Source organism: Podarcis vaucheri (genome assembly GCF_965113315.1).
Source record: "Podarcis vaucheri genome assembly, chromosome: 18".
Taxonomy (NCBI): domain Eukaryota; kingdom Metazoa; phylum Chordata; class Lepidosauria; order Squamata; family Lacertidae; genus Podarcis; species Podarcis vaucheri.
In genome coordinates, this window is record NC_138756.1 from 2,995,485 (window position 1) to 3,022,450 (window position 26,966).

General features: G+C 46.8%; 1 protein-coding gene across 5 annotated transcripts in view; it reads right to left on the bottom strand.

The window, feature by feature from the left end:
• Positions 1-26,966, bottom strand: part of DOT1L (DOT1 like histone lysine methyltransferase) — an 83,629-nt gene that overhangs the window by 42,855 nt on the left and 13,808 nt on the right. For all 5 annotated transcript variants that reach the window (XM_082206229.1, XM_082206228.1, XM_082206227.1 and 2 more), the window contains exons 2-8: positions 24,582-24,625; positions 22,599-22,673; positions 18,822-18,885; positions 16,117-16,345; positions 14,693-14,787; positions 13,957-14,019; positions 148-203 (exon numbers count right to left, since the gene is read on the bottom strand). In XM_082206229.1, coding sequence (XP_082062355.1) covers positions 148-203; positions 13,957-14,019; positions 14,693-14,787; positions 16,117-16,345; positions 18,822-18,885; positions 22,599-22,673; positions 24,582-24,625 — 626 coding nt within the window. The remainder of the gene's footprint in view (positions 1-147; positions 204-13,956; positions 14,020-14,692; positions 14,788-16,116; positions 16,346-18,821; positions 18,886-22,598; positions 22,674-24,581; positions 24,626-26,966) is intronic.

The following is a 26,966-nucleotide window of genomic DNA, read 5'->3' on the forward strand; positions in this document are numbered from 1 at the left end:
TAAGCAACTCAGCACTCTCTCCTTGCAAAGAAATGAGACGGGGGCAATATCTAGCATCCAATGAATAAAAAGTGGGGGCAGGACAAGCAGGTGAACCCCATTCTGCGCCGGGGGGGGGGGTCCGTGTTAAAAGACAGAGCGCCGTACCTTGTGTTTGCGATCCTCTCCCGCCATTCTTCCGAGAGGAAGTCGCCTCTTTCCAGCTAAGAAGAGGAGAGAGAGAGGAAAAAAATGGAGTTTGACTTTCTTGTTTTAACTCAGCCAACTTTTACATCTCTGGCAAAATGCAGCTGCGCTTGCTACCGTGCCCGAAGAGGGAGGGAGAGGGAACATCTTCCTAAGACCAGCCCGCAATACAGATTTCTGAATATATTTGGGCCACTGACAAGGCACTGAAATAAGGAGACCGAAAGGAAAAGTCACATCCCTCTTACTTTTTCCTACTTTTTGGTGCAGGGGGAATAGAGAGATCGGAACAGAAGGCATCACATACACAGGCTCCTATTAAACTGCTGTGTGTCTCCTCCCCTCCACCCAACCTTCCCCGTCTTGTTTCTCTGGTCGCAATGGTGGAAACATAATCTGCTTAGCGAGCAGCAAAGGAGAGGCACCATCTGCACCAGATATTTCCATCTTCCCAAGGCAAGGAGGGAGCCAAAAGACAGCAACTGGCTTGGAGGATATCCACCTCAAAGCTCTCTGTTTATGCAAATCCATGAGAATAAATCTGTGCCTCCGCAGAGGAATATTCAAGGCGGTTGACTCTTCCGTTATAAAAACCACAAATCCATGTGCAATAATCAAAGAAAATGTTATCTCCCGTATCGGCTATTTGTTGGAGGGGTCACGATAAAATTGGCACATGTTATCATTCAATGTGGGAATGTATTTTGGTGCAAGATTGCTGGAACTTAATGTTGGAAGAAATAATATTACTAAATGTTACGGAAGGGGGGGGGCATGTCTTCTTCACTACAATATATTTGCTCAATTTCTCTAGGACTCCATCACCCCTCCCCTGTCCTCCATAATCTCTCAAGTAATCCTGTCAAAATCACTCTGCCAAACCTTTCCTCGGGCAATGCCAGGTGACAGACTATGCGTACATGGACCATTGTCTTCTCAGGATGTGCTTATCTGCGCATATCTCCAGCTCTGCATATTCCCCCCTCCCTCCTCCATATGTTAATCCAGTGTAACCCAACCTCTCCTTAATGTATTCATGATGTAATCTGTGTAACCCAACCTTTCCTTAATGTATTCGTGATGTAACTGGGAGGTATTTTGCACTGTATTCTGGGACATGGAGGGAAATTTCAAAAGTTCATGTCACCCCCTTTCTCGCTGTTCAATCTCGCCTTGAACCTGTTGCGCAATAAACTTGGATCTTCTGCAGTTTGCTCCTGTGTCCGGCTGAGCTCATTTTCTTCCGCAGGGACCCACGGACTTAGTCCGATGAGCTGGGTGGCAGAGTAACCCCGCACCCAGATTTTAGCCGTAACAGTTGGCTGCCCAACGTGGGGCTTGCGGTTCTCCCGAGCTGCTGACTGGGGGCCCCGAAATCTTCAGCCGGCTCCAGGCCATTTTGCCTGGGAAGATCCTTTTGGACCCCCAGCCATCTTCTGGGCGGTAATCGAAAGCCCTAGGAGTTCAGCCGGGGAGCAAAAGAGGGATCCAGCCGGCTTATTCATCGATCCCGGGATCATCATAGAAGACGCGTGAGTATAAGGAAAAAGGAAAATCCAGTGCACTGGTGGGAAGGGGGTGGAAGTCTCCTGGCAACTGAATTCTCTGCCCTCCTCTCTATCGCTCCTTCTTGCCTTTCTCTTGGTCCGGTTAGTGAGAGAGACCGTGGACCGCTGCTCAACCCGAAAGGGGGGTTCTGAGCTCTATCCCTTTTCCTTAAAATCTCCAGCCAGCCGCACCAATTGGGAGCCCGAAAGTAAGACGGAGAGACCCGACTTGAAAGACAGCCGACTCTCTGCAACGGGCATCCCAGTTGAAAGCAAGGGGTTGGAGCTCTCTTTCCGATCTTCCCGAGCGTCCTTTCTAGGGGGCAGGAAGTGGTCTTGCTTTCTATCCCAATCCCAGCCGCACCGGTCGAGCTACATACCACGTGTACTGTAAGCTCGCTTCCGAAAGCAAGGGGGATTTTCGACCCGAAATTCTATCCAGGGACCACCCGATCTGGCACTGCATGGCGCGGGCGTCCAGTAGGGCCCCTTTTCCTGAGATGTGACGATAGGTAGGAGGTTGCCAGGAGGGATAGCCCATGAGGAATTGGGCAGGACCGGCAGAGTGGAAAGAGACCCCAGGTTACAGGAAATAAGGAAATAGGAAATGGAACGCAAGGAACCGGATAGCTAGAGCTCTCTAAAACCCACTAAGGAAGTTGCCAGGCAACTAGAAGCCCCTTCTCCTCTTTACTATACGTCCCTGTACTAAGCGTACCAAACCCCTAGACATACCAATCCTAATCAACCCCTCTCTTTCCCCCTTCTCTATCCCAGACACCCCCCCAAAAAAAGGAAAAAGCAAAAAAGCAACAACAGCAACGCATGCATCTATAAAGGGGTACCCAGTCAACCAAGCGTTGTGAGCCCTACCAGTCTGATTACCTGGTGGTGTGTTTGAAGAGGCAAGGAGGCTCATAAAACCATGTGGGACCTTCCTACTAATTTCACTTAATGAAGCCAAAGGTAGTGGCCCATCTCCTTGCAATAACCAACTAAAGGATGAGAATATATATGTTTACATGTTGTCTGTTATGTGTGTTGTCTGTTAATACATATATGAGAAGATGTATGTTTACATGTTGTCTGTTATGTGTGTTGTCTGTTCCTTCTGTCTCTGGCAGACTGCCTTTCTTAAGTGTGCATAGTTTAAACTGCAAGCTTGCTTCAAAATTTAAATCTAAGGAAGCCATGCTGGATCTTAGCAGTCCTAAATAAGACAAAAATTGAGAATGAAGTGTGCAAATGTTTACCCCACCTCTTGCTTTGCCCCAACTTTTGAGATTGTGAGTCTACAGTCTTATTTTGGAAGGTGCTGATAACCTAATGTTTCTGCTGCAAAAGCCTAGTTGAGCCAACTGCTCTCTCAAGCTAAAATGCAGTGTATGTACTTCATTAAGCATATGCCTATAAAAGTATGGTGTTCATTCAAAGAAAAATATTTGAATCCAGTTTTAACTTTGATTTGGTTGGACAGAAGAGTTATTGTAAGGCTCCTGATATCAGTCTCTATAAGACTTCATGGCCTCTTTTGTTAGAAAATGCCCCCCCTCCCCCTTGTTTCACTCTGCCTCTTTCAGTTGTTTTCCCCCTTCTTACTTCTGTGCCAGGTAAATTTACTTCCGAGTAAGCTTCCTTTAAAGGAAACTGCAAAGAGGGGAGGGGGGCAACACTCGTGTATTCCCTTAAAAAAAAATCAAATCTAGGGCTGCTTTAACTGTGCTTTATAAGAGATCCTCTCCCTATCTTACGAAAACTGTTCACTTCAATCTTCCTTAAATATCATTTCAAACTCACTCAAACTATCTCAAGATCTGCAAAAAGGGTTCTGTGTAAAGTTATGTACTTTTATTTTCCTCTTCCTTAGTACATGATAGGAGCATAGATGTTTCCTTTCCCAGCTGTAAATCTGTACTTAAATGTGTATGCCTCTTTGGTAGTACAAATCTTGCTGCAAAATCTTGCTGTGAACCCTATATTTTGGAGGGTTGGACTAGATGAGCCCAGGGTCCCCTTTCAACTCTCCCGATTTGTGGCTGTGTGGAAGGACATGTGTCTGCAAGCATTGGAGGGTACTTCTTAAATTCTGGTGACGTGATGGAGTTGAAATTCAACCTAGCTATGCTCTTTAGTTTTAAAAGGTGAGAGGTGAAGCCCAACTGGTAATATCAAGCATTTAAGTGATTACAGTGTTCATCATTTTGTCTATTATTTTTAAAAAAATCAAACTTAAAAGTCCATTAAAAGTTTAAGCACATAAAAATTCATATAATCAAGTAGAATTAGCCTTGACCATCCATCCTGTAAATAAAGGGCAGTAAAATTTGTCTGCGGATGGTAAGGCTGAGAATGTTAAAAAAAAAAAAAATCATATGAATTCTAACTCTCTGGCCATTTTACTCATAAATAAGAGAGCGGTTGATTGTTCCGCGAATGACCAGATAAAATGACCAATAATGATAGTCCTTTCCTGTACATAAAGGAAGCACTCCTGTTGCTTGCGCTGAAATTGCTAGCTTTGGTGAATACTTAAATTGCTGAGTTTCTCCTTTTGTTGTTTTAAAATCTAACCCTATTTTTAAAATCTACTCCTTACCTTTCCCTTCCTTATTCTAATTGAGCCAAAGGATGCAACATTTTCAGTGGTATAAAAGGTTTGCTGAGACATGAACTCTGCACATGCACAGAGGCTAGATCAGCTTTAAAAAAAAAAAAGAGAGAGCGAGAGAAAGGAGGGGGGAGAGAGAAGGTTTGGAGAGCGTGAAACCTATACAAATTTCCTTATGTAAAACTTGGAACCATTGAGCGAAATCATCCTTAATGTGTTTTGCTCCAGGGCTACTTAAGACAATAGAGTTAAGTACTGGACATGCCAAATTCTTTTCACAGGTAAATATCAAAGCACTCCCACTGTGAGTTCCTCTCTTGAGTAGTTTCCCCCCCCCCCATGTGATTTAAATTTTATAACAGTTTTCTTGTGTGTGTGTGTATGTGTATGTGTATATGCCTATGCATTTTAGGAACAGCATTTCCTGACAGACCTCTCACATGAAATAATTTTCCCTTTTAACAGAGTGTCCTTTCTGAGGGGATGCAAACAGTGATTTAAATACTCTATAAAAAGTAATTGCATTTGTTTTCCTTTTGTCTTACTTCCCTTAAAGCCAAACAGTCACTTTCTTTCTGTTCAGCAAAACAAGTCTGAATCCCTGCTATATTAGTTGATTTCCTTCTATCTCTTTGTGGCTTTGACATTATTTTTTAGGTTACAAATAATCTGTTTTCCTTTATTAAGTTCGTTTTATCAGTTCTTCCATTATATATATGAAATTAATCGAAGCACAACCAAACATTGTTTGTGGAATGGTATTTGTTTACCTTTTGCCTGAGCATTTCTTAATTCTGTCATTTTGGCTAGTGCAAGGTACTTGCACAACTTTAAATTGCCATTCATTTTCTTGGTATTAACTCATTTCCCACTATTCCACTATTAACATTACAGCTGATGTCACATCAAGAAACACTTTTATTTTCATTTGGGATGTTAGAATGCCAAAACAGATTACTTCAGGTTACTTATTAATTGTGTGTCTTAGCATTTATTTATTTTTGGTTCCTCATAGCTCATTTTGTGTGTTTGTGTTTTACTTTGGGGACATGTTCATCACATGTTGAAAGTCAGTTTCATGAAGTTCTTTTATCAGATAGCACATGGTGAATTTTAAGTTTTTCCCCATTGTTTTCCCATCTTTTCAGTCTAGTGGTTTTGATAATATATTTAATAATAATTCTTTTCTAAATCTGATGTCCTTGTGTCAAGTTTGTTTTCATCTGACTGGTAATCTAATTTTTGCTTTCTTTTGTATTTTTTAACCTTTGTATTTTTTCAGTTCTCTTTCTATACATGTGGAGTAATTTTTTATTTTATAATATGAAAAGAACAACAACAACAAAAATTAAGTGAAGGAAAGCAAACAAACTTAGCAGATAATAACAGTAATTATATGGAAATGTGATAATGAATAAAATGTTTAATCCACTAAAATTGTTATTATTTGCAGCTTCCCATGGAAACTGGAGGACATCCTTTTTGCCTTTTGCCCCTTTCTTGTCTAACTGTTTTAAGTCGCCCCAAAACCCTGCCCCTTACAGGATATCACTTCTACAGATGTGCAATGATGAAAAGCAGCAACAACCCCTCAACAACCCCTCAACTCAGTTCTTCGCTATCACAAGACCTGCAACACCAGAGTTTTCAAAGTGGCCACAGCTATCTCTTTAAAATGATATAGACTGACGGGGGGGGGGGGTTACAAAGGGGGGAGGAGTTGAATTGCAAGGACATTTTTTCACTTGAACCTCAAGCCTCTGCTCCAAGATTCAAAAGATACATACGTAAAAGATCACAATGGTGTCAAGATATGCAACAGATATTTAATTATTTTGTTTTGTATTATGTGTTATTATGTAAGAATGTTGAAATGTGTCTGACAGTGTGATTTCCACAAAGGGGGGCAATGTATTGTGTGTAACTGTTTTTATGTTTAATGTCTTATTCCTTACACACCAGTGGAGAATTCTCATGCATTTTATACTTTCTAATAGCTCACACTATTGTGTAGTCCAATGTTTAGATAACCACAATTCGTTGTCCCACCTGGCACTATGCCAACCTTCCCTACCCATTTTAAAAATGTGCTAAAACTTGCTTTACCAAGGAGAAGCTTCTAAGAAACATGAAGGTGGATATGCTTTGGTTTAGCAGGAATGATTCCTTATAGACTTAAATTGACTTATTTGGACAACTGCCCTTGTTAAGAATGGTTTTCTTTTAACAGATTGGTTTGAAGAGTTGAGAACCATGGGGCAAGATAAATTCAAATTGGACTCAGTTTGAATTGGGCACGTGTATCCAGGCTGCAATTAGCCTTTTGGTCCTTTAAGTGCAAGTGAGCAACCCCCATGCGTGCAAAACCACAGCCTATAATAAAATCCCATAGCTAAAGGCCAAGGCGAAGAAATCTCCCTCAGAGATGCCCAAACCTGTGCCAGCTATGGTGAATGCCAGGCGACATGGTTAAATGAAAGCCCTGAGGGGATTCAACAGACAGGATGTGTTGCTGTAGCACTATGTCAGTGTGAGACCACAGAAGAGCTACCTTGACACCTGAGAACACAAAATGGCGGGGGGGGGGGAAGCAAACTGCACTTTGCAGTCATTAGTGGACCTTCCTGCCTAAATGTAAAGCATAGATCACTATTGAGAAAATATTTCTTCCAAGGTGCTAGAATACCACAAGTAACTGAGCAACAAAATATTAATTTACGTGATATCCTATGTCTAGCTATGTGTACTGTTACACCATTATATTTCTGTGCAAATATCCTTAAAGCAGCATGATATGCAAGTCCCTTTCAGGTTTGCATAAACCCACACATCTGGTACGGAAGATACCAAGTTATTATTTAGCGCATATATATAACACGCGTGTACATTGTATTCGTCCGTGTTGCTCCCTCTTTTGCTGCCCTGCTCAACCCACCTCCTTTCCATTAGAGCGTATTCCCACTCACAGGGAAAACCTACATTCACCGAGATTTAGGGTGCGGAGAAAAGATTTGCAAGTTCTTACAGAACTTTAATGCAAATCTATCTCCGAATGGGGGACTGTTACGGAAGGGGGGGGGCATGTCTTCTTCACTACAATATATTTGCTCAATTTCTCTAGGACTCCATCACCCCTCCCCTGTCCTCCATAATCTCTCAAGTAATCCTGTCAAAATCACTCTGCCAAACCTTTCCTCGGGCAATGCCAGGTGACAGACTATGCGTACATGGACCATTGTCTTCTCAGGATGTGCTTATCTGCGCATATCTCCAGCTCTGCATATTCCCCCCTCCCTCCTCCATATGTTAATCCAGTGTAACCCAACCTCTCCTTAATGTATTCATGATGTAATCTGTGTAACCCAACCTTTCCTTAATGTATTCGTGATGTAACTGGGAGGTATTTTGCACTGTATTCTGGGACATGGAGGGAAATTTCAAAAGTTCATGTCACCCCCTTTCTCGCTGTTCAATCTCGCCTTGAACCTGTTGCGCAATAAACTTGGACCTTCTGCAGTTTGCTCCTGTGTCCGGCTGAGCTCATTTTCTTCCGCAGGGACCCACGGACTTAGTCCGATGAGCTGGGTGGCAGAGTAACCCCGCACCCAGATTTTAGCCGTAACACTAAAGAAACTGCAACTTGCTGTCCAAAATTATAGCTACTGATTATTTTTGATGATACAAATTGTAGATATATGGTCAAAAGAATTGGTATTAAACGGCTCAAGACCACAGGACCACAAGGACTGCCTCTTTCTATGGGAACCTGCCTGGACCATGAGATCATCTTCTGATGCCCTTCTTTGAGAGATCCAGAGGATGGCAACACGAGAACAGGGCCTTTTCTGTGGTGGCTCCCCTTTTGTGGAACGCTCTCCCCAGGGAGGCTCACCTGGCGCCTTCATTTTACAACTTTAGATGCCAGGCAAAAATGTTCCTCTTTAATGAGGCCTTTGGCTGATTGACATCCAATGCCCTTTTAAAATGTGGGGGGCGTTATTAAGTTGTTCTTGTTCTGTGTGTGTGTGTGTGTGTGTGTGTGTGTGTATATATATATATATATATATATATATATATATATATATGCAGGTTTTGGTGTCTTCGGGTGTCTTCCCGTGTAAGAGTCGGGGTGTCTGTGCGACGTTTCGACGAGGTCTCACTCGTCATCTTCAGGCTGGTGCTTTCGGCTTCTTGTTACTGGAACAGAGCAGAGTCTGGTGTTTGAGTTCCTATAAATACTGTTGAGGGGTGTGGTGTATAGCCTCCAACGTTCTGGGTAGAGAGGAAGTTCCTAGATTAGTGTGCCTTTTCTTCTTTTGTTCCTTAATTACTTGAGGGATATCTTGGGTGATTTCATGAGTGATATTCTGAATATCACTGGGTGGGTCATTAATTACTTGAGGGATATCTTGGGTGATTTCATGAGTGATATTCTGAATATCACTGGGTGGGTCATTAAGTGTAGATTAGTTGCTAAAGCTCTCGTGTCTTGACCTCTTGAGCTTGTGAAGAGTTTTTCTGAGAAGATGGCTGTGCTGCATTTAGTTGTGCTCTGGCTTGGCTTCGTGTATAGGGGCGAGCTATGGTTTTGTGCCTTGTGCCAAACGTCGCACAGACACCCCGACTCTTACACGGGAAGACACCCGAAGACACCAAAACCTGCATTCCTATACCCGTGAAAATCTACGAAAGCATATATATATATATATATATATATAGTGATTTTATCTTGTGAACCGCACTGAGACCTGCAGGCATATAGGGTGGTATACAAATTTAATTTAAAAAAAACAATTTAATAATAAACATGGTATTGGCAGCATGAACAGTAATTTCAACTCAAGTCGGAAACTGACTGTAAACCTCACATTAGGCGCTTGGTGCTGCTTACTCTGGAGCAGAGCTATAACGGGAGAAAATTGCACATAATTTGAAAACCAGACTTTCCAGACGCTTTACATATGAACTCCTAAGCCCTTGTCCCTGACCACCAGCCATGCTGGCTGAAGTCTAGCAGCCCCTGCAGGGAAGTTGCCATCACTGGGGTCTAGAAATAATAATCATAGAATTGTAAAGTTGGAAGGGACCCAAGGGTCATCTAGTCCAACCCCCTGCAAGGCAGGGATCTCAACTAAATATGAAACATCCCTTGCTCTCAGGAGAGAATGCCTCTTCTGGACAGAGGGATCCCGCCATCTTTCGCAAGCGGGAGAAAAAGAATTAAGAAGCAGCACTTTGAACTGAATCCAACCAGAATCCTGCAGGAGCCAATGAACCGTTCCAGGTGACACCGTTCCATATCAACTCCCCAAACTCCTGTTTCAGTGGAGATTTCAATTCAGCTGGAATTTTCCAAACTTAGCCAGGCATCAAGTTCCCTTGCACACACCCTACCTCCCCACAACACAGGCAAGAGGGTCTACCCAGCAGAGACCGCAGAAGGAAATCACGTTTCATAGCAGGCAGGGGGTGTGACTCCGCCAAGAGAAAGTGGGGTCTGTGCAAAATACATTAAGAAGGAGCAAGGGCAGATTTCCAGCGGTCTATGGAGGTCCTATGGAGATGGGGGTTGAAAGGGAGGGAGTTTTGGAGTCCAAAATAAATCTGAAAAGAAAACCCTCCATTTGCAGCAGGGGGGGAAGTGTGGCCAGGATAGTTGGCTGTAACGTAACGCAGACATGGAAGGGAGAAAAATCCTGTACTCCGAGAGTCCTCTCTGAGCACGACACTTGGCTCACAAAGACCTGTTTGTTCTGCCTGGAAAAGCACACACAGCTATTTTTGAAATAATAATAATATTTCTTAGACACACACTCAAAAGCGGCAGGAACCCAAAGCTACGGAACGTGGCTCTGTTTCAAAGCTATGGAAGCCGTTGGAGGAAGGCTTGGGTATTTTGTTCCTCCTCTCTTTTTTTTTTCAAATATCTGAGCGGTAAAAAGTTCCCGCTTAGGAGGAAAAAAGAAGCGTTAAATCCGGAATGGCTTAATACCTGGCAGACCTTTTCTTTTTCCTTTTGCTGCAAAAGGAGCAGACGGTTAAAATTACCTCTCTTTTTTGCAGGGAGGGGAGAGACAAATGGTACTGTGTACCCTTGAGTGCCCCCAGGAAAAAAGCACTGGACTCACACCCCAAAACCCACCAAGTTTTTTTTTTGGGGGGGTGCAAGTGACTCCCAATTCCCATGCGGAAACTAACAACAAATTATCTGCACATTCCACAAAAGAATGCCAGCTTCAGCTTGGATTTCCCCCTCCAAGAAAAAGCTGTACCAATTTGGGAGGTTTGAAGACCCTAAGTCAGAGGTCAGCAACCTAAGGCCCATGGGCCAAAAGCGGCACATGGACGTCGTTTGACCGGCCCACAAACCAAGGTTCCCGCTTGCATGCTGCGCTAAAGTGGTACAGCGCAGTGCGGGAACTTGCTTCTGCGGCGCCGAAAATCGCGTCTGCACAGATGCCGAAAATTGTGTTTGCGCACGTCCCAAAAATCACGGGCACACATGTGATCCGGCCCAGGCAAGATAAACCTTGCTGACCCCTGCCCTAAGTGGTGGTGAGCGACCTGCCACATCCTAACATGTCAAAGGCAGGAAGAGAAACTGGGGAGAAGTACGCAACCACCTTGAGCAATTGGGAGATAGGTAAAGGGACCCCTGACCATTAGGTCCAGTTGCGGACAACTCTGGGGTTGCGGTGCTCATCTCACTCTACTGGCCGAGGGAGCCGGCGTACAGCTTCCGGGTCATGTGGCCAGCATGACTAAGCCGCTTCTGGCGAACCAGAGCAGCGCACGGAAACGCCGCTTACCTTCCCGCCGGAGTGGTACCAATTTATCTACTTGCACTTTGACGTGCTTTCGAACTGCTAGGTGGGCAGGAGCAGGGACCGAGCAACGGGAGCTCACCCCGTCGCAGGGATTCGAACTGCCAACCTTCTGATCAGCAAGTCCTAGGCTCTGTGGTTTAGACCACAGCACCATCCGCATCCTGGGGAATTGGGAGAATAGATGTGATATATTTGCTGTTGTTGCTGCTGCTGCTGCTGATAGGCTGAGATGATGTCCCTCTCCTCCTCCTGAATTATCCCGCAAGTTCTCCCTCCCACACCCTCAAAGTCATTAAGCTAAGCAGCCGATTTTAATTTCCTCTTGCAAGATGTGCCATCTAATGCATATAAACACACACACACACCATATTTGGTCATTAGAGAAACCGGGGGGGGGGGAGTGATAGGTGGGGAGCATTTCAGAGGAGAAAGGGCAGGGAAGGGGAGGTGAGGCAGAACGACCTCATTGCAGGAGCCACCAGGAAACAACCACTCAAGCGCTCCAACATCCCATAGGCTCTGCGTCATTAAGCTCCCCCCAGATACCTGGCCAGCATTCAGGAGGGGATACTTCCGAGTAGGAACCGCCAAGAAGTGGGGGGGGAAGCACCATCTGTCAGCATTAATTGCCAACGAGAAGCTTTCAAGCCTTAACTCAATAATGGAAATGGGAGCAGAAATTCCCTAGGAATTTCTAGGGAGGAGTTGTTCAGGGGCTAGGCAGAGGCTGCTTGCCTTTAAGAAGGGAGCTCCTGAAGCTCCGAATTCGGGAAGCCCTGTTTAGGGAACTTTATAATGTTTGATGTTTTATTGTGCTTTTAAGACTCTGTTGGGAGCCGCCCAGAGTGGCTGGGAGCAACCTAGTCAGATGGGCAGCATACAATATAATAATAATTATAATAACAATAACAATAATCATCTGAGGATCTGGAACTTAAAGGAAAAGCCTCTCTTGGACAAGCAGGAATCCAGAGGCTGAGCCAATCTTGCAGGGAGGGCTTCCTTCCCCAGCGTGAGAATCAGAACCCCATTTCTTTCCGTTTTCTAAATGGATTTTATTGATGCCATCACCTACTATACATTTTGCCTTTTCTCTTCCCTCTGCATGTGGAGACCTCTAAGGAATCGCAGCCAGATAGGCGGGGTATAAATAATAAAATTACTACTACTACTACAACCACATTTTGCATGGTGGCTCCTGAGATGCTGGTGGTAGAGTTTCCACCTTTGCTAGGATATGACTGGACGCCACTTTGAATCACAACGGCCGGCTGGACCTTGAATAACTGCACTGGTTTGTTTCTTAGAATTCCCCATTGACGATGGGTGCAAGGGTTCTAGTGACCTAGGGTGTGTGTGAGGTGGGAAACCTCGAGTCTGTGGGCTGGATGGGGCCCCCCAAGCCCTCTCTCCCTGGCCCTCAGGACTCATGTCCTCTCTCTGACCCTCTGCCACCCCCCACCCCCCGAGTGCTTCTGCCTTCCTCTTGCTTGCCTGAAGGGAGAGATGCATGTGTGGGACCTATGGCAGCTGCATGGACTAGGGCTCTGTCCACACCGTACATTTTTCAAGCACTGTAATACCACTTTAAACAGTCACTGCATTCCCCACCCCCCCAAGAACCGAACCCTCCAACATTTCTCTGATGAAAATAGGAAAGTTCTATTCTATTCTTCTTATTATTATTATCATCATTTTGCTATTTATACCCCTCCCATCTGACCTGGTTGCCCCAGACACTCTGGGCAGCTTCTGACATATATAAATAAAATAAAAACATATTAAAACATCAAACTTAAAAAAAAAAAAACTTCCCTATGCAGGGCTGCGTTCAGATAGCTCAGGGGTCACATTAACTCCATACCCTCCAACTTTTCTCCGATGAAAATAGGGACGTCCAAAGGAAAAGTGAGAAATTCCGAAATCAAATCAGAAACCAGGACGGTTTCTATAAATCCAGGACTGTCCCTGGAAAGTAGGGACACTTGGAGGGTCTGCCAAAAGCGCTTTAGCAATCAATGCCTCTTCCCACGAAACTCTGGGAGGGGAAAAGGGATCGCCAAGCCACTTCAAGCCCCCTTAAAGGTAAAAGGTAAAGGTACCCATGCCCGTACGGGCCAGTTGTGACCGACTCTACGGTTGCGTGCTCATCTCGCTCAAGAGGCCGGGAGCCGGCGCCGTCTGAAGACACTTCCGGGTCATGTGGCCAGCGTGACGAAGCTGCAACTTGGTGAGCCAGTACCAGTGCAGCACACGGAAACGCCGTTTACCTTCCCGCTATAAAGCGGTACCTATTTATCTACTTGCACTTAGGGGTGCTTTCGAACTGCTAGGTGGGCAGGAGCTGGGACCGAACGACGGGAGCTCACCTTGCTGCGGGGATTCGAACCGCCGACCTTACGATCAGCAAGTCCTAGGCACTGAGGTTTTACCCACAGCGCCACCTGCGTCCCTCAAGCCCCCTTAGCAAACTACAGTTCCCAAAATTCTTTGAGGGAAGAAGCCATGACTGTTTACAGAGATATCATAGCACTTTAATGTACAGTGGGCACGTGGCCTAGGTGTAACCTTCCGCAGAAAAAGTCTGATAGGTGTCACATCTGTTTGTCCACCCATTGTGGCTCACCCACAACTGGCATGTCACCCCCCCCCCCAGACCAATAAAGGTTCTCTGCCCCTACACAAAGGTGTAGCCTCTGAAAACCCCACACCAAAACAGAGGGGGAAGGAGGGTGATTTGCAACAGGGCTTGGCGGGAGGTAACGTTTGCGGTTCCGTTTCAACTCACTGTGTAATCTGCATGTTTTTTCCCATACCATTTCATCCACTTCCTGAATTCTTTGTCCATCGTCTGGAAAGGCAGGCAGCCGGGAGGAGAGAAGAGGGGAGGAGAAAGCAGGTGTGCTGTTAGTAGTAAATTGGATAGTGACCCGTTTCCAGCAACCTGGGGGAACACAGCAACTGCGGCAGAGATCATTAACCACCAAGGACTTGCCCCAGCAGAGAACATTTTTTTTTATAATTATCCTGTGTTGTATTGACTGCATTTGGTGCTCTGTTTTCACCTGTACTGCTTGTGGCACACGGCCCAGATATTTCACACAATGGAAAGAAATCTGAATATATATTTTTATCAATTCACAGAAGCTGCTACTGGACGCCCTATTGTATCAAGGCAGAATTTAAAGCACAAGATTGCAGGCTTGGGGTATCTACATGTGCCCCAAATGGCTGAAGTAGCACCTTTTCTACAGGCTGTAAATGGAAAGAAGTCAGGTTCTCCCAGTGCAGATTTCTTTCAGATTCTTTCAAACGAGCCTGCACACCCCTCAAGTCTAGATTTCTCTACATCATAGAGATTTCTTCTAATCATAGCTGTCAACATTTCCCTTTTCTTGTAAGGGATCCTACTCGGAATAAGGGAATCTCCCTTAAAAAAGGGGGAAAGTTGACAGCTATGCTTCTAATGTAGGTCACAGGATGCTCCCCCTTTCTAACCACACGAACACACAAGAGCTACGTACCTCCGCATATTTGGCCGGAATATCTGCTTTCTCCACGCCATAGTGATGCTTGCAGTTTGTGGCCGCTGCTACCTGAAGAACGACTTGGCCCACACCTGAGACAAGGAGAGGAGACAGGTAGAAACGGAGCAGAATCGACTATACCCTTCCAGTAAAGGTAAAGGGACCCCTGACCATTAGGTCCAGTCGTGACCGACTCTTGGGCTGCGGTGCTCATCTCGCTTTATTGGCCAAGGGAGCCGGCGTACAGCTTCCGGGTCATGTGGCCAGCATGACTAAGCCGCTTCTGGAGAACCAGAGCAGCGCACGGAAACGCCGTTTATCTTCCCGACAGAGTGGTACCCATTTATCTACTTGCACTTTAACGTGCTTTTGAACTGCTAGGTTGGCAGGAGCAGGGACTGAGCAATGGAAGCTCACTCTGTCGCAGGGATTTGAACCCCTGACCTTCTGATCGGCAAGTCCTAGGCTCTGTGGTTTAACCCACAGCGCCACCCACATCCCTTCCAGAGTGAATGCTAAATACGCCCACTTCTCCCTCCCAATTCTGCTGGTCATTAGTGGAAAACGACAAGCTCGGTTCGGGGGCGGCTTGGGGGCCATTTAAACGACCCCCACGGGCCGCTTGTGGCCCATGGGCTGCAGGTTGCCGACCCCTGCTCCAGGAAAGGGGAGGAAAGCAAAAGGGCACCAAAAGCATAGCCCTGCTAAAGAAACCGTGGTTTGGCCATCACATCCAAAGTGGGCCATTATTTACACAGCTCAGCTGCTTCCTAAGCAAACTGGTACACACTGCTGAATTATAGCTGTCAACTTACAGATTTGAAAATAAGGGACCAGCAGCCTCAAAAATAAGGGATCAGCAGCCAAAATAAGGGATTTTCAGGGCACAGGTATGTTCAACTTCTGAGCCCCTCCAAGCCAAAGGCAGAAAGCCCAGCCAGCAGCCAAACGAAGCCTCAAGCAGTGGTTCCCACAGCACAGCAACCCGGCAAAGGGCATGCAGCAAGGAAAAACACCGTCACCTCTCCGCTGGGAAGCGCTGAGCAAAGGCGAGTCCCCAGGCAACGCGGCTGATTTGATTGGCACAAGGCATGCAAGCTCCACCCCCCCAGTCATTCTTAAAACTCATTATTGGGTGAGCAACACAGCCAAGTAATACAGTTGGAGCCTCCCTCCTCCCTGGCCGGCAGGGAAGGAGGGAGAGGAGCTGCTTCCTTTGAAACCCGGGAAATGTAAGGGACATCATCAATAAGGGACAGCGGCGGGACACGGCGCTGGGATAAGGGACTTTCCTGCCAAATAAGGGACGGTTGACAGCTATGTGCTGAATGTTCTACAGAAGAAATGAAACACGTTTTGGGTAAAGATAGGTTTCATGGCAGAGACAGGAGAGGGCAGAGGCAGTGTACGGCAACACTCACCGCTGCCCAAGTCTACAAACAGGTCATCCTCGGTCATTTTTATCTCATCGATCATCTGAGCAACCAGGTCAAAGGAAGTTTCGCCATACACCTCCGGGGAAAAGGGTTCATAGTTGTTGAGTTTTTCGGGGTCGGTCACCGAGTGGTTATAGACTTGCTGCAGGATGTGGCGCAGGAGCCCATTGGTGGGGCGGGTGTTCAGTTTCATGGGCTGCGTGGTTCCTTTCCACTGGAGAACAAAATGGGAGAGGTGGGAGGGTGAGGGGGGAGAGACATGCATATACACACTTTGCCACATGCAACAGGAAGGCGCTTCTGTGCCTCTCATAAAACATTAGAACCTGGGGTGCCCAGTGAAGCCGGCAGACGAAAGGAACAACTTCTACATACAATGCATACTTAAAAGGTAAAGGTACCCCTGCCCGTACGGGCCAGTCGTGTCCAACTCTAGGGTTGTGCGCCCATCTCACTCTATAGGCCGGGAGCCAGCGCTGTCCGGAGACACTTCTGGGTCACGTGGCCAGCGTGACGAAGCTGCTCTAGCGAGCCAGCACTAGCGCAGGACACGGAAACGCTGTTTACCTTCCCACTATAAAGTGGTACCTATTTATCTACTTGCACTTAAGGGTGCTTTCGAACTGCTAGGTGGGCAGGAGCTGGGACCGAACGACGGGAGCTCACCTTGCTGCGGGGATTCGAACCGCCGACCATGCGATCGGCAAGTCCTAGGCCCTGAGGTTTTACCCACAGCGCCACCCGCGTCCCAATGCATACTTAGAACCGTGGAATTCACTTGCACAAGATGAAGTGGGGGCTTTAAGAGAGGGGGAGACAAATTCAGGGAGGAAGATAAGGCTGTTGTGATGGCTATTGCTCTGCCTCCGCTGTCAAGAAGCAGGAGCAGGAAGAAAGGAGGAAAGAAGTGAGAGGCAGTTTCTCCTGCCAAGCCAGAGATGACATCCCTGTAGGAGCGGAGGAGAGGATCCTTAACTTGGCAGGGGGGGGGAATAGGGGAAATATAGGACTAACTGCATCTTGTATTGAATCAATACAGAGCACAGCATTTTGCATTGAAACACAGGACAATCCTGTTTTATGCAGCACATGTGGCAACCTTACTGGCTATACTGTGCCGTGTGGAATATTCCAACCCTGAGCGGTTGAAATGTAGCCTCATGCAGAAAAGTGTCCCATCTATTGCTCTAGCCACTTCCCCTTCTGCCTCCTCCCACCACTGCAATGTGCTCAGTAAAGCTGCCCATAACAGAATGCGACCCTTAGGCTGGGGTGGGGCAGGTCCCAAACCCCCACCCCGGGCTAAAGAATCAGGGCTAGAATTGCTTTAAATAAGTAATTCCTGCATTGCTGGGGGTTGAACTAGTGACCCTTGGGGGTCCCTTCCTACTCTACAATTCTAAGTAAAGGCAAAGGTACCCCTGACCATTAGGTCCAGATGCGGACAACTCTGGGATTGCGGCGTTCATCTCACTCTATAGGCCAAGGGAGCCGGCGTTTGTCCACAGCTAGCTTCCGGATCATGTGGCCAGCAGGACTAAGCCACTTCTGGTTGATCAGAGCACGGAAACGCCGTTTACCTTCCCGCCAGAGTGGTACCTATTTATCTACTTGCACTATGGCGTGCTTTCAAACTGCTAGGTTGGCAGGAGCAGGGACCGAACAACGGGAGCTCACTCCGTCATGGGGATTCGAGCCACCGACCTTCTGATCAGCAAGCCCTAGGCCCTGTGGTTTAGACCACAGCACCACCCGCATCCCTACAATTCTAAGTAATCCAGGCTAAATTGAGAAAACCCGGGGAGGAGGCACTATACCCAGCATGTCAGAGCACTATGCCTGCCCACGGGAGCAAGCAGAAAATGAGCAGGACTAACTGGCCTCAAAAATCTTGGAAAGACAGGCAACTTAAATTGACAGAATATGCACAACTTGCAGATTTAAAATACAGAATAAGAGAGCAACAAGAACATATGTTTAAAGAAGATTGGAAAACGTATATTGCGTATACGGAAAATAACTGTGATGGATGTAATGGTGGAAAACCAATTGGAATAGTTTTTGTAAAATATGCAGGGATGTAAGACATGCAAAATGAACCATGGAAAGAGAAGAAGGGAAGTCATTTTAAAGTCTGTACAGTGGTACCTCGGGTTAAGTACTTAATTCGTTCCGGAGGTCTGTTCTTAACCTGAAACTGTTCTTAACCTGAAGCACCACTTTAGCTAATGGGGCCTCCTGCTGCTGTTGCACCGCTGCTGCACGATTTCTGTTCTCATCCTGAAGCAAAGTTCTTAACCTGAGGTACAATTTCTGGGTTAGTGGAGTCTGTAACCTGAAGCGTATGTAACCTGAGGTACCACTGTAAAATGTTTATTTGAAATTGTAAAACAGAAAATTTAATAAAAAGATATACATAACAAAATCAGGCTACCCGCCCCCCATCAAAACTGACAGTAAGAGCTGTTTGACAGTGGAATTTGCTGCCAAGGAGTGTGGTGGAGTCTCCTTCTTTGGAGGTCTTTAAGCAGAGGCTTGACAACCATATGTCAGGAGTGCTCTGATGGTGTTTCCTGCTTGGCAGGGGGTTGGACTCGATGGCCCTTGTGGTCTCTTCCAACTCTATGATTCTATGAAAACAACAACAGCCCAGAAGCCAAGCAGTGCGGATGGGCAGGGCACATACATACCAGCTGGTGAATGCTATCGATGGCGCGGTTGTATTTGTCACAAAGCCTCTGCATGCTTTCAAAGCTGAAGATCAGAAGAAGAGAGGAGGGCGGAAGGAGAAAAGAAAAAAAGTTGTAGCAGTCAGACAAATTAAGATGGGCCTAAGCTTTCTAGGCGTGTCTCCCTAAAAAATAATACATGCTACACAGATGCCAACATCTTCCTTGTAGTTGTAATCCTGTGCCACTCCCAAAAGGAATGCTTTGTCTGCAAAGTCTTCTTTGAAAAAAACCCAGCACCTTCTGTAGCCTGGGGCCATCCAGATGTTGCAAGACATCAATCCCATCATCACCACCCCCTGTACTAGCTGCTGGGAGACCAACAATGTCTGGAAGGCACCAGGCTTAGGGTGGCTGCCCCAAATCAACAAGGATTATGGGACGAGCGTGTTGGGTTTGCATTTGGTTTTCCAGAGTCTTCCTACCCAGCAAAGGCTCTGCGCTTCAATCTCCGACGATAGGTGGCCAACTGTCCACCCTGCCCATCAAAATGACCCTTAGAAGGCTAGCATCTTTGGGATCTGGCCCACCAGCCGGATCCAACTCTCCACCCCATCCTCCCCATTGCATTCACCCACTCAGGTTAAGTCCCACCGAGTTCCCTTTAAGTACAGGACTGCAGCCTCCCAGCCGCTTTAAGAGTTCCAGCCAGAAAAGTTTGCAAGCCTAGTTTAGAAATACCGTATTTTTCGCTCTATAAAACGCACCCGACCATAACACGCACGTAGTTTTTAGAGGAGGAAAATCCGTAGGCATGCCACCCGTAGGCATTTCCTCCATAACACGCACAGACATTTCCCCTTACTTTCTAGGAGGAAAAAAGTGAGTGTTATGGTGCAAAAAATACGGTATTTTTTACTGAAATGCTTTGCGCTATGCAGCTCCAGTTCCCCATCATTTCCGGGATTGGGATGGGGGTTTGGAGGGCTAGGAAAGACTCTCCCCCCACCTCTAAAACCTGGAGAGCCTATGTCAGTCTCTGCAGACAGCACATGTGGCCTGGCTTGGTGCAAGAGAGCTTATTATTTTTATTGCTTATTTGTTTTCTTTATTGAATTAGTATACCGCCCTATATCCTCAGTTCTCAGGGGCGGCTCACAAGACGAAATGGCAATACAAAAACACAAAGGTATGTAATAAAATGAAAAACAAGAACAACTCAATAATCCTCCCCGTTCCCCAACACATTTTAAAAGGGCACTGGATGTCTATCAGCCAAAGGCCTGGTTAAAAAGGAATGTTTTTGCCTGGCGCCTCAAAGTGTATAATGAAGGCGGACCTCCCTGGGGAGAGCGTTCCATAAACGGAGAGCCACTACAGAGAAGGCCCTATTCTCATGTTGCCAGCCTCCAGACCTTTCGTGGTACAGGCACAAAGAAGGGTCTTCGAGGATGATCTCAGGGTCCAGGTACGCTCACAGAGAGAGAAGCGATCCTTGAGGCGTTGCGGTCCTGAGCCATTCAAGGTTTTATAGCTCAAAACCAGCACTCTGAATTAATATGCACCGGGGTCGGGGTGGTATGGGGATGAGGGACCAACTCCCTTCTCTTGCAGGGGCCCAATTAGTGCCACTGCCTTCCGTTAAGAGTTTGGGTGTAATCCTTGACGCCTCCCTTTCCATGGAGGCGCAAGTTACAGCAACAGCCAAGGCGACATTTTTCCACCTTCGCCGCATCAAGCAGTTGGTCCCTTACCTTTCCCGCCCCAACCTGGCCACAGTGATCCATGTGACGGTCACCTCCAGGCTTGACTACTGTAATTCGCTCTATGCGGGGCTGCCCTTGAAGCTGTCCCAGAAACTCCAGCGGGTGCAAAGTGCTGCAGCGAGGCTCCTTAAGGGGTCCCTGCCATGGGAGTATATTCACCCAGTGCTTTTCCAGCTGCACTGGCTCCCGGTGGAGTATAGGGTCAGATTTAAGGTGCTGGTTTTGACTTTTAAAGCCCTTCATGGCCTAGGACCCTCGTACCTACGGAACTGCCCCAAGGAGGACCTTAAGGTCCATAAATAGCAACCCCCTAGTGGTCCCGGGCCCTAAGGAAATTAGATTGGCTTCAACTAGAGCCAGGGCCTTCTCATCACTGGCCCCGGCCTGGTGGAACGCTCTGCCTCATGAGACCAGGGCCCTGCAGGATCTGATTTCCTTCCGCAGGGCCTGTAAGACAGAGTTGTTCCGCCTGGCCTTTGGCTTGGAGCCAATTTGATTCCCTCCCCCTCTTTCTGTTTTCTTTTTTTCCTTTCTCCTCCTGTGATGAGGCTGCATTTTAATGTTTTAATGTTGTATTTTAATCTTGTTTTTAAGTTGTATTCAAACAACTTGTTTTTATTATTGGTTGTTAGCCGCCCTGAGCCTGGCCTTGGCTGGGGAGGGTGGGGTATAAATAAAATTTGTTGTTGTTGTTGTTAAATCAGCCCTTCCTTCTGAACGTTGAGGACTGGACTCTTGCTTCCTGTTTAATGGGGAGGGGCTATAACTCAATGGGAGAGCACCTGCTCTGTTCTCCCAGGCTCAATCCTGAGCGGCATCTTTACATACTTTAACCCCTGTCTACAACCCTAGAGAGCCGCTGCCAGTCAGTGTGGACGATACTATTTGGAGTCCAGAGGATGGGAAAATTAAGGGGAAGGCCTGCAGCTGAGCAACAGAGCATTTCCTTTTACACACAGAAGGTCTCAGGTTCAGCCCCCACCCCACCCCACCCCCCACGTAGGGACGAGAATGTTCCTGTCCCCGAAACCCTGGAGAACTGCTGCCAGTCAGTGCAAGCGATACTGAGCCTTGCTGCAAGTCAGCTCCTTGGGCTCTAAAGAGACTTGCTGAACAGGGCTGCCTGGCTGGTCTGAAAATCCCTTCTTTTTCTTTTTTTTTTTAAACCAGGATTAAAGAATCAACTCAGGACAGGAGATAGGGAAAGGAGGGGCAGCGCGGGGAAGTCACGTGCCCCATTGCATAATCAGATTTCAAACATCAAGGGAGGGAGGGGGAGAGAGTGGAGAGCAAAAATCAGGGCTGCTCAGCTATTTCAGCCTCTTCATCAACTCCTGCAGTGAACAACCCAAGAGGGTTTTTTCCCCCTCTACCCCAGGAGGGTTCCTCCGCCCAAGGCAGTTTTTCATCTCTATTTTCACTTGCATTTTTTTGGGGGGGGATAACCCAGGACACTCCCTGGCCTGTTTGGAAAGACCCCAGGGGGTGGGGAGGACCCCTCCCTTCGCATCCTTGCAAGGAGGACATAGAAGCAGCAGGAAAATCTCCTGTTTACATTTGTGAACAGGACAAATTAACCGTTGGAAGGACTAAAGGGCAGGGGAGAGGCAAGGGAAGGGGGGTTGAAGGGCAGGGCAGGAAAGGAGCCCTTATCAGAAAGGCTGTCTTTATCAAGCTCTCTCAAACATGGAACAGCTGAAGAATCCCCTTGCCAAAAGCTTCCAACTTCCAGAGTGAATCTACAACAAAAGGGACACGACAGCAGCACCCCCCATTGCCCCCCATATCACCACCTGAGAATTTGGAGCTGGTTTAAAATAGAAGAGAGAGCCACTGAATCGTAGAATTGTGGAGTTGGAAGGAACCCCCAGAGGTCATCTAGCCCAGCCCCACACTGTCCAAGACGACAGTTACCATCATCCCTATTTGCCATGCTGGTTGGGGCTGACTGGCGCTGTGAGTCCAGCGATGACTTCTAGGGGCAGCCATGGGGGAGGAAAGTAATGAAAAGTAAGGAGACTCTTAACCTTACCTTTTAGTATCATAGTCAATTAAAACATAGTTTTCCATAGCAAGCTTCAGGTCTGGAATTTCTTCGCAGACCCACCTGAAAGGAAAAGAGGGTGTAGGTGAAATAAATATGCAAATAACGCCACGCCCCCCATCAGTAGATCATTTCCTCCTCCTTTTGGCAAGCCCACCTCTGCCCCAAACACACCAATAATTTTGTCACGTTTGCTTGTTTCTATATCCTGCCTTTCTCCCAAGTTGGGATCCGGGGCGGCTCCCAACACACAAAGCAGTAACAACAAACCCGGTTGACAAGAATCCTTAAAATACAGCATACGCAGAGCCAGCAGTTCAAATCCAGTTTGCCCTGACAGCAACCCTGTGGTCAGCACGGCCTGCACCTCCGTTTCCAAAGGAAAATCTTAATATTATCCTTCCAAAGGACAATGTGGAGGTGCACACCTGAGGATCTTAGGACCCCAGGGAAGCTTTGCATAGTGACATTTTTAATATCTTTAAGACAGCCTGGTCCCAAGCCATAAATGGTTAGGGGCTCACTGGCAGCCCAAAAGGCCAGAGGTGGCTACTACTGTTAGGTCTGTCTCGTCTGATTGTGTATTTTGTGGTTTTATATTCTGATTTTATCCTGTGAACCACCCTGAGACCTGCAGGTATGGGGCAGTATATAAATTCAATAATAAAGTATACTGCCATCTATGCAGATAAAAGGTAAAGGAACCCTGGACGGTGAAGTCCAGTTGAATTCAACTATGGGGTGCGGTGCTCATCTGTTTTCAGGCCAAGGGAGCCAGTTTGTCTGCAGACAGGTTTTTCGGGTCTTGTGGCCAGCATGACTAAACTGCTTCTGGCATAGGGAACACCATGACAAGTGCTGGAGCGCACAGAAACACAGTTTACCTTCCCGCCGTAGAGGGACCTATTTATCTACTTGTACTGGTATGCTTTCGAAATGCTAGGTTGGCAGGAGCTGGGGCAAAGCAACGGGATCTCACCCCATGGCGTGGATTCGAACTGCTGACCTTACAATTGGCAAGTCCAAGAGGGTCGGTGGTTTAGAACATAGCACCACCCACATCTCCATCTATGCACACTGTGATTTATAAAGAACCAGATATGACTGGTCCCTCTCCCAAGGTGTGATATGGAACAGTGGTCTGGCTCAGTAGAAGACAGCATGCTAGATTCTTGTTTAAACCAGACCTTTTACTGAGATTTCTGAGTAGGATCTCACTTGGTTTTTAAGGGTAAAAGCCAGGGTTTCCCAAACTTGGTCTCCAGCTGTTTTTGGGAAACAACTCCTATCATCCCTAGCCAGCAGGACCAGTGGTCAGGGATGATGGGAATTGTAGTCCAAAATCACCTGGAGGACTCAAGTTGGGAAACCCTGGTCAAAGCTCAAGGGCAGAAAATGCTTTGACCGCCCAACACCTTCAGTCCTTTTCTAGGGGAGGCAAATGTGACTTTAAAAGAAATGAACCAATTCCTTCATACCAAAGCTGAGCAGAAACATGACAGCTCCCTGTCACTTTGGAATAGCAGGCATGTGACCTCCCATCTCCAGACCAGCTAAACAATGCAACATACTGTACTCCTACTTAGCCAAAGATGTCAATGGCGGCTTTGATTCAGACTATTTACGAAAGCATGTGCCCTTTTCAAGACAGATATAGCCTCATAGTCTTATTCCCATTGGGGAATGAAAGGCACTTGCCCCACACTGGCTGATACTGGTCTGGGGGCCCTGGTATGGTCCTAACCTGGTTATAAGGCAAACCTCCAGTGTTTTAGGCAAAACCGGGTTTTCATTTTAATTCAGGGTAAAACATGCACCATGTTGCAGGAAGCTGTGATTACAGAGCAAGGATATAAAAAGGAAAATCCTAGCAAGAACAGTGTCACTATCACTATTGGGAGATGGGTTTCCCAGGGGTGGGGGGTGAAAATATCTGGTTGCAATGCAGATCGGCTGCTGCTTAGCACCTACCGAATTGTCTCAATGATTTCGTGAGCAGCATCGTGGTGTTTGTCCTGAAACAACAACAAAGAAAAGAAGGTGGTTTCAGGAACTGTCTGGAAGGAGAGATCACCCACATTGGCTGGCGGATCACCAAGGCCCGTTGGCTTCTACAAACCCCTCATTATTTGCAAATACGGATAAATGAAAACTGGGCCAGGGGAGTGATCAAAAGTAATGTTTCCTAGTAGATGCAAGTGTTGCGGCTGTTATTTTAAAAGGCTAGCTCTATGCTATCGAATTTCCCTGTGCCCAAAGAGGACCCATTTCCATAAACTTCCTTCTTGCAGAGATGGGGAACCTGTGGATCCTTCGGATGCTGCTGCAGTGTTTGGAATTAGCCAGGCGCATTTTGCACCTGGATTTCAGACACTTGCGACCAAGTGAAGATGCCTGGGCACCAGGATGGCGCCTGACGTCTCCACCCTCTGAAGGGGCATGCCTGGAGATCCTTGGATCAGGACTGTTTTCACACACCAATACCCCATTCCTGTAGAATTCAATCCATCAATCTGCACTATCAGAATGAATTTCAGGAACCAAAATGCTTTCTCTGTGCAGCCTGAGCAGGAGCAGTCAGCATAAAGAAAAAGAGGTCGGAATGGGCCAATATATATGTGGACCAACCCTGGATCAAGTGACTGTTTTTCTTTAAGATCTCAAAGCTCTTAACCCGGCTCAAGGCTGTCCTCTGAACTAGCCAGATAATCAATCACAGTCAGTCCACCATTTGAAAAGTAAGCCTTTAGAGCCGCCTTGCCCAAAAATGGCAACTAGGCATTCCGTTTTGGCAACTGCAGCCTTGGTTTAAGGATCCCTTTGGTACCTATCTTACATATCTGAGTTTCTAACATTTTTGTTAGGAACAGCTGCTAGAGGGCACTTCATTGGCTATCCCAGTACAGGGGATGCTCAGGTTGCGAACGTGATCTGTGCGAGAAGCACGTTCTCAACCCGCAGCACCGCATGTGCAGGTTGCGATTCGGTGCTTCTGTGCATAGCATGATTTAGCGCTTCTGCACATGCATGACCGCCGAAACCCAGAAGTAACCGGTTCTGGTACTTCCGGGTTTCGGCGCGTCCGTAACCCAAAAAAACGCAACCTGAAGCGTCTGTAACCCAAGGTACGACTGTTGTACGCAAGTAGGGAAGGAGAGAATTGCACAAAAGGCTGTGAAAAGCAAGGAGGCCTAGGCCGCAACAATTGCACGCCAAGTAAAATCCACACAAAGTAAGAGTGGCGACCATTCACACAAAACATTTCTGCTTGCAAAGCCGGCTCTGAAGTTTGGCCAAGTGAAGCCCCCGCCTCCTGGCTTAGAGCCAAGGAGGAGGTTGTAAACCAGGCTTACAGATTAACCAGTACGCTAGGGGGAAACCTCCTTTATTTATCCAAATATTTATTTCCCGACTTCCAGGGTTTCCAAGGTGGCTTACGACATAATACACAGCCCAGTATTTATTTATCGAAAGACACACAAGTAATAGTAATGACAAAACTCAAGCAACAGTGAAGCAGTTCAAACTTGCAGCTAGATCATACATTTCACATCTTAAATAACCAGGCGTCAAAAGTATAAGGCAGACGACACCATTCACCCTCCTCACGGCTTCCCCCTCTTTTCTTCCCAACCTAATAGTGCATGCAACACTAATGTCTCACAACGAATGTAACTGATCTGTAGAAAGCACAACTGGAAAAAGGAGACAATGCACGGATTTTTGTAAACTAAGAAATCTTTAATATTTTTATTTTTTTTAAGTTTAAGGCAGGGTGGAGTCCCTTTTTCGCCTTGTCAAGGGCCTTGGGGCTAATCAGCTGGAAAATTGCACTCCATTCGCGGACAGGGCTGCCCCTCTTTTCTCTCACAAACACACACACCTCTCCAACAACAACCACCACAACCAACAAATTAAAAACATTCGTCACAGTAAAACATCAAACACTGCAAACTTCTCTATGCAGGACTGCCTTCATATGTCTTCTAAAAGTCAAATGTTTATTTCCTTGACATCTGACAGGAGGGTGTTCTACAGGGAGGGCGCCACCACCGAGAAGGCCCTCTGCCCGGTTCCCTGTATCCTCACTTCTCGCAGTGAGGGAACCGCCAGAAGGCCCTCAGTGCTGGACCTCAGTTTCCAGGCTGAACGATGGAACACACACTTTCTCTACCCTCTTTCCCCTCCCAGCAGGTGGGAGGAACAGTTGTCTCCCACTGATCACTTGCATGAGCACCTTTCAATATTCACTGGGGAAGGTGTTCCAAGGCCTGGGTGTCCCACAACCAAAAAGCCACCCTTACCCACATTCTTGAGTTGCCAGCCACTCACCTCCCTTCTGAAGGTAGAATACCC